The 8473-nt window shown below is 33.0% G+C and overlaps 1 protein-coding gene across 1 annotated transcript; it reads right to left on the reverse strand.

The window, feature by feature from the left end:
* Nucleotides 1-5208: 5208 nt before the first annotated feature.
* On the reverse strand, nt 5209-7779 carry LOC112507856 (metacaspase-1-like). Its single transcript, XM_025112589.1, has 5 exons — nt 7374-7779; nt 6912-7242; nt 6548-6659; nt 5651-5818; nt 5209-5566 (listed from the first exon to the last, which is right to left on the reverse strand). The coding sequence occupies exons 1-5, from the start codon at nt 7777-7779 to the stop codon at nt 5498-5500; spliced, it is 1086 nt and encodes a 361-aa protein (XP_024968357.1). The 3' UTR covers nt 5209-5497.
* Between the last annotated feature and the right edge of the window lie 694 nt (nt 7780-8473).

Raw genomic sequence — 8473 nt, forward strand, 5'->3', positions numbered from 1 at the left:
GCTGGTTTATTCATACTTCAATTAAAATTTGCTAATTAAATTACTAATTGGAATCTATGGCAGAAATGGCCATCACTAATCCACTACTAGGGGTGCTCAAAAACCCGACCAACCCGATCAACCTAACGCCAAATAACCCAACCCGAAGCAACCCGATGTCTAATCGAGTTGTAAAATTGTCAAACCGTAGGTATTGTGTTGATATTGGGTTACTATTATTTGAACCCAACCCAACCCGATGAACCCGATATCCTTTTATTTCTTGGATGTCTAATCGAGTTGTAAAATTGTCAAACCATAAGTATTGGGTTGATATTGGGTTAATATCTTTATATAACTCATTTATATATATGTTCAGTAACTGTGAACATATAKATGTAAATTGCGAAAATTAACTGAATGTGATATACGTAAGAAATATGGATAAGTTGTATCAAATAGTTGACGATGAAAAAGAAATTATGAGTAGATAAATAACATATTCAAAGTTAAAAGAATATTTTAATCTCATGATCATCCAATAAGAAGGGTTTCAATTTTTTCAAATGAACGATTTGAAGACCTATTGATTATATGTCAAAGTATCAACCCAACCAACCCGACCAATCCGTACGGATTTTAAATTTGAGTTAATCTAATAAATATTTATTGTACTATTTGTATTTATTATCAATATTCAAACAAAGAAATATGTACAAAGCTTTTTCTAATAAAGATACCTTGGCTTTTTATATATAATTGCTTCTATATCTAACTTATACTCCTCTAGGATTTATTTCTATTTAAATATGCTTTAAATCATATATTAATAAGAAACCATGTTAATTAGGCGTGTTCCAGAAAAGTTGAAAAAGGTAAAAACCTTTCCCCCAAAACCCTTCCCCCTCTTTTTCCCCCCAAAAACCTTTCCCCCAAAACCCTTCCCCCTCTTTTTTCCCACAAAACTCTTTCCCTCTAAAATTTTTTATCTCACTTTTTTTTCCCTCAAAACACTTGCCCAAATTATTTTTCCTCTCCATAAATTATTGATTTCTTCTCCATTCTCCAGGTATCATCGTATTCCCTCCAGGTATCATCGTATTCCCTCCAGGTATTGTTCTTAGTGGTTTCACTTTTTTTTTTCCAAGTATCATCGTCTTCTCCATAGGATGAGAACATGTTGCTTGCAATCTTTGTTAGGGAACCTACTCCCAACAGATTATTAACCTGCACTTATAGATTTTAGTTGTTGTTGGTGATATTTAATTTCTGTTTTCTTTCTTTGTTGTCTTTGTTTCGTTGTTGGTGATATTATACTATATATTTAATTTCTGCTTTCTTTCTTTGTTGTCTTTGTTAGGTGCTCTTGGCTTCCCAAACCATAATACATAATTGAAACAGGTACTCTTGCTTCCCAAACTGTGATTAGTTGTCACTTGATGCATATAGAAACAAGTGTTTTGTTTCATTAGTCTGTTCATGAGTTTCTGTTTTTTTTTGTTTTTTTAAAGCACTTTAGATTGGAGTTGATTGACATAAAATTTGCTGAAAATTGCAAAGGTAAACTAAAGTATTACAAATATAAAAAAATCAGCTGCATCAATATTGTAAAAGAAAAGGGTGATTGTTTCCTGATAAATAATTCAACTTAATTGAAGTTTGTGTTTGTCTGAGTTGGTATCGAAGCTTTTGATACAAATATATTATGGTTTGTAGTTTATACTATTGGCATTAAAGTGAATGTGAGTCACAAACTCATATGGGTTTATATATTTGGACAACCAGGGGGGTATTTTCAACTTAGATCTTCATTGCTGTTTCTTTCACTATGTAAGTCACATTTTTGCTTTGTTTCATTCTCTAAAGTTGCTGTTTCTTTCACTCATGTTATCAAATTTGCTTGGTAACTGCCTTACTCCTTGTGTTATCAAATCTGTTTTTCTTTATGTTTCTGCTTCTTAGTTAAATACCCTTTAGGAAACAGAAACGAAAACAGATATGCCTCCAGAAAGAACTTAAGCATTTAATTTAGCGAAGGCGTCGGTCTTGGGGTGGATTACGGCATGCCTAGAGGGTGATTTGGTAGAGATCTCATTAGAGGCGATACCTTCCGTCCAACGACAATTGTACCTTCCGTCTTTGGACTCACCAACTACACCGGCGTCATCAGAGACGAGCACACCTACTAATTGGCCACTTGCTCTAGATATACGTATCAATTGTCGCCGCATCCAAGTGGAACCGACGGAAGAACCGATTACAAAGAAGGCAAGACGAGGAATTATCACCGGAAAGGCGATTAAGAGAGACAACGCTTTAGGTTAAGTTTTTAATTTTGTGTTATTGAACTTGTTGTCTACTTTTAGACTTATTTAGGAAAATTTTTATCTTTCAATTATTGAACTTAATTAGTTTTGTTTGGTTATAAAAGTTGTTTATATAAAACATTTGGTTGTTTGTTTGCTTGTTTGAGATTCATTTGTAGAAAGTGTGCAAGAAAAAACTACACCATGGTACACAAAAATCTTAGGCAACAATTAAACAATATAAATGTTGCCTAAAAGAAATTTTATATTATGTTAATTACAGTTCAAAGGCAACATATCTAAATAGAGTATGTTGTCTAAGTTGATATTTTAAGCAACATATTCAGATAGAGTATGTTGTCTAAGTTGATATGTAAGGCAACATATAAAGATAGAGTATGTTGTCTAAGCTGATAACTCACGCAACATATGTTTTTTGCTTAGGCAACATAACCTTTTGTGTGTTGGCTAAGAAGTCTGCTTAGGCAACATATTCTGTTTGCATATGTTGCCTTGATTCTTATGCAACATTGAGAAGGCAACACTACTTAGGCAACACGGGTTTGTTGCCTAAGCCTTAAGCAACATATAAACCCCTCTTAGGCAAAAAAAGAGGGGGAAGGGTTTTGGGGGAAAGGTTTTAATAATCTTTTATAATTAAATATAATCTTTTATATTTAATTATGATATTGTATTATAATTTAATAATCAAAAAATTTCCACCTTCATTTTCTCACATATATACATCATTTAATGGTAATTGTATAAAATAACATACATTTTTATAAAATATATTTGATTATTTTAAAATATATAAAAACATCACATAGAATGACAAATCTAGTGAAAACAAATTCAATGTTGTTTCACAATGTGAAAATAAAACAAAGTTGATGTGAAATATGATGTGAAACACTAACTATTCTTTCATATTGTGAAACAACAAATAGCATAACTAATATGAAACAATAAGTATCGTTTCACAATGTGAAATATATGTAGACTTGTAGTGTCGTTTCACAAGGTGAAACGATGTTTCAGGGATGGACCCAAGCAGTTTTTGGGGTGGCACGTGCCACCTTTTCATTCCACCGCCGTAGTGTAAAAAATATATGTTCGTGAAAAATGCCACCATACGAATGTGTTGTGTACCATCATATATATATTTTGAAACTACAATAAAGACTAGGGATGCTAAAAAACCTAACCAACCTGGCCAACCTAACCCAACCCAACGTGGAGTAGCTCAACTCGAAGCAGCCCAATGTCTAATAGAGTTGTAAAATCTTCAAACCGTAGGTAGTGAGTTAATATTTGGTTACAATAATTTGAACCCAACCCAAACTGATCCTTTAATTTTTTGGATTTAATATCATTATTAAGCCCCCTATTAATATATGTAACACCCAGATTTTTCCATAAGTAAAATCTGAAGTTTTATGTGTGTTTTCATCCCTAGAATAGGTTTATTAAGTATTTTTATGTGTAGTTATGCTTGGGCATGAAAATAAGCAAAAAAGGATCAAGGAATGAAATTTCAACACTCCTCAACCATGAAAAAGAAATTCCCGATCGTGACGAAAACTCTCCGGGTGTGAAGTTGGACAAATTTTGGAGCTGGAAGTTAGTCGTTACAAATATGTACATTGGATAATTACACTATCACGTACCCTCTTCATATATATATATATATATATATATATTCAATTTCTTCTCCATCTATATATAATTATATTATGTTTAGTAACTATGAATATATACATGCAAATTGAGAGAAGTTGTTGAATGTGAATTAAAGAGTATGTATAAGTTGTACCAAATGTTGATGATGAAAAAAAAATTATGAGTAGAGAAAACAATATATTCAAGGTTGAATATTTTAATGTATCAAAATATCAATTATCCGACCAACCCGATTAACCCAACAAACTTGTACAATTTGTGTTAGGTTTAGATTTTCAAACCGCAAACATAAGGTTGAGTTATTCAAATGACTTCAATCTGATCAATCCAACCATAAGCACCCCAAATGAGGACTATATCAATTTGTTTTGTGCCACTGTATATACTTTGAAACAACAATAAGGATACAAATTTTCCTTAGTAGAGCTGGTTTGCATTAATTTTCTTTCACCTTAGACCCGAGTTCGAATCTTGTTAGTGTCATTTTCTTAGGCTTTAGCTTTTTAATTTAATATTTATTATGTTTCTGAAAATAATTTGCAATAAAAGACTTGACCACAAGATCTCACATATGAAAAACAATTTTATGAAAAATATCTCTATATTTGTTTCTTATAGACAAAATGGTGTCACGCTTGAATTATTCTTTGGGTCCTTCCCTGTTGTTGTTTCACAATTTGAAAATAAAACAAAAACAAAAGTTGACGTGAAATGTGATGTGAAACACTAAAGTACTGTTTCATACTATGAAACAACAAAATATTGCTAATTTGAAACAATGTACGATTGTTTCACAATGTGAAAAGAAACAAAAAATGACGTAAAATGTGATGTGAAACACCAAAGTGTTGTTTCACCTTATGAGTAAATAGCTTCTAATGTTTCGTGTAAACAATTGCGATGATTAAAAAAAATGTAAAAATAAATTAATAATGATACCGGTGTCAAGTTAAAAAGAATAAAATGCTCGTTTTTTATATAAATTTTGTGATTCAAGTACTTGTATGCGTGCTTTTCTGATTGTTCACTATGTATTACGTTATTCATCTTGTTTTTCCGATCCAAGTTTGGTTCTGCATCAGTTGATGGGAAAGATACATTTGCCATTGTTTTTGCTTCAAATTTGGAACTTTATCGTTCAGTATCGTGTGATCTAAACCCAACATGCACAACCCAGAAAGAAAGAATAATACAATAAGGCCTGCATAGAAACAAACTTTTATTCAAGAATCCAACCAACCATGCATACAGTATCCATTGGCTTAGGAAATTCTTCAAAACAGCCCATACAATATCGATAATGGGCATATTTGAAACCCATGCCATCCAAGACCACTCCTCATGCAATGGACTATTTCATGTATAATGTCTTAGGTAATAGATAAGTACAAGACTGAAACTCATTAGATCTAGAGTATCTAAAAGAAGTCCCAATCATTCTAGCAGACCCTAGCTAGCTTAGGCCTTAATGCCACAAGTTTTTGCTAAATTTTTGTATGGTTTATTCGGGTTAACACCGGCTAGATGTTTTATCTAGGACATAATATTACAGGCTCAGAATAAATCTCGAATCTCGTGGATGAGGATAACTGAGGCTCCTACAAAGACCAAACTTCTGAATGTAAGCACATGTACAAGCTTAGAAAAACCTTAAGTATTTGAATGAAGTGAGAAATATATACCTGCGACATTGAAGATGCAAATGGTACGAATCGGCCTACCACTTGTTGAGCTTGATGAACTTTTTTGCGCATGGAGCTAAGTAACCTTCCATATGTCAGTTTGCTTTCGCTTTCAATTGCTTGGATGAAGCTAAAGGTAAATGCACCTATAGGATTGCCTGTGAAAGCCTGCACAAGCATTAATGTATATAATGCTCAGTAAATTTAAACAATTTTGAGAAGTTTATCCTGTAATTCACAGTGATAATCTTTATAAAGAGAATATATTTTCAATCTCTTTTTAGCTGTAAGTTTGAACCATGAACCGCTTGTCAAGAAACTATCACACACACTCACACACACAGAAAGTTTTGTGTTGTAACAGTAGCTAGAATTTAAAAACTCACCACCATGACCCAGTGGAACCTTCAACTCAAAGGTAACTCAGAGCTAGCACAGAAGAAACATTACAGGGGGAATTCGAATGCCAACATAACTTGGGTGGCGCACTCCCTTTATTTCTTATTCTTATTCTGAAATTAACTTGGCGTTTCTCTTTCCTTTCTTTCTAATGTACAACATCTTTATAGTGTATACTTTGTTTTTTCCCTTTAATTTGTTTAATCTTTTCATACAAAGAATTGAAGTAGAAGAAACCATGTAACGTAGGTGGAATTATCTGTAAATAACATTTGATAAGGTCTTGACAAACAACATAAGAGGTTGTACTTGTGTAGGTTTCGAAATCAAAACAGCCTTATAGGTTTATCCAGAGAAAGCTAGTATTATACCACTTGGGCAAGCAAAACTATACATAGAATAGTCAAGTACGCACTCCTTTATATATATATATATACACACACACACACACACACACAGAGTTACTGTTTTCGGAAGGAGACACTTAAGAGTACATACCGATGTATCTGCTGAGTTCTGATCGTCAGCACAGGCACTAATACAAAATGCTTTTCCGCCATTAGTTCCTTTATTTGAATGTTGGTGTTCTTCCCACATATAGAGTCCATCCCTGCTTGGAAAGTGAATCTCATGAAGTTTCTTATTTTGGAAACTGCAACAACTAAACAGTTCAAAACTTGTGCTTCTAAGTTCTAAGGTTGACACTTCTTCTATCCCAAAATCTAATGCAACTTATTACTTTACCATATTGATTAATTATTAGGTGTTTTACTATTATATAGCTAAATGTCAAAAATGTTCATACAAAATAAAATGTTCCATTTTTTGGAGATGAAGGGGGAATAAGATAATTGATACTAACTTGTTGATCTTGCAAAGAAAAGGTAGATCTAGGACAGTTCCGCTGAAGCAAGTGTCGACAAAACTATGAAGTGTTGCTCCACGAGGCAGTGGTGCTACAATGGTGGCATTTATTTCATCATCTAGTATTGTTCCCACCACTTTATAGTCAAGAGGGCATAATGCTTCATCATATCCATCAATCTCATCTCCATCTTCATCAGGCACTTGGCATCCATGCCCTGCATAGTAGAACATCAATGAGTCCCCAGATTGGCAACCTTGGACGAGCCACCGTAATGCCATTTGTATGTTACGTTTTGTTGGAATCCTAGAGCGGTCTGATTCCTCTTCTGCAACAAAAGGACACCGGTCATAATTCATCTCAAATTGCACATTTGAGTTTCCAAAATCATCTTCTGTTAATTAGTATACTATAATTTTCATGTCTAGAATTTTGCTCATAGAAAGAGAGGAAAAGCACCTGTAAGGATGAGGATGGAAGCATTTGGAAAGCCCAGTTTGTTCACTAGTAATTGTTGCATACTCCTAACATTTCGAACACTGGCTTCAAGTTTCTTTTTGTGGCCATTATAGGTCACACCACATAGAACAGCCCTCTTCTTCCCATGCACCTGAGGAATTAGATGTTGGATTCTGCTGTTTAGCAAACGAGACAACTGCGGTACGGCTGATGTCCTATAAGCTTGTCCTTGATCATCATCCTGTACACCACTCATAAATCGTTGAATTCGAGATGGCATGCGGCCTTTGATCTTTGTGTTGAAAAGGTTAATAGCCTGGCATACAGGACATATTTCATATTGTGACCCACGTATCTTAACAAGGGTTCTCCCACAGGTCTTGCAGCATTGTGCTGTAGTTGCCATGTTTTTGAAGTGAAGTTTACAATTGTGAGAATGCTTTGCAAGTCCTTTCAGTTTGTTTCATGACTATTTATAGTCCAAATAGCCGTCCAATTGGAAGTCTTTTTGTATAAATGGAATGGCTTTATTCCTTCTTCACCTATGAAAAGAACCAGGTTCACTTAAACTTCTTCAACCGGGTTCGATCGAATTCTATTTTGACACGAATTTAAGATAAAAAATCAGTTGTGAACTTCAACGAAATTGATCAACTGTAACTTGAACTTGTGTGTTTTTTTGAGAGGGGTGCCATTAGGGGATGAAATTCATTTAAACTTGAACCATATCAAAATCAATCAAAATATAATATATTTTATTATTTTTATTTTACATATTAATATACATATCTATAATTATATTTATATATATATATATATATAATTTCTTATATTATATATTTTATATAAAAATATTTTATCATTATTATTTTTATTTTATATATTAACACAGACATATGTATATATATATCTATACTATATTATAATGCATTTGGCTAAAACTCTTAAAAACTCTTAAACTCTTAAAACTCTTAAACCCATTCATCCCTATCCGATTTCATCCCATAACTGAATTCGTGTAACTAACTGCAGATAAACACAATCAAATACAGGATAAACATCTTATTTTAAATATAAAAAATCTAAAATATAATTAGGAT

The sequence above is a fragment of the Cynara cardunculus genome, assembly GCF_001531365.2.
Source record: "Cynara cardunculus var. scolymus isolate 2C chromosome LG 2, CcrdV1, whole genome shotgun sequence".
Lineage (NCBI taxonomy): Eukaryota > Viridiplantae > Streptophyta > Magnoliopsida > Asterales > Asteraceae > Cynara > Cynara cardunculus.

What these genes read in the sequence shown, in the direction of transcription:
- LOC112507856 (XM_025112589.1), bottom strand. Translation starts at nt 7,779, where the DNA reads ATGGCAACTACAGCACAATGCTGCAAGACCTGTGGGAGAACCCTTGTT. An exon ending in TTTCTTTGCAAGATCAACAA is followed by an intron (nt 6,660 to 6,911) that starts GTTAGTATCAAT and finishes CTTTCCAAGCAG; the next exon opens with GGATGGACTCTATATGTGGG. An exon ending in AGAACTCAGCAGATACATCG is followed by an intron (nt 5,819 to 6,547) that starts GTATGTACTCTT and finishes ATGCTTGTGCAG; the next exon opens with GCTTTCACAGGCAATCCTAT.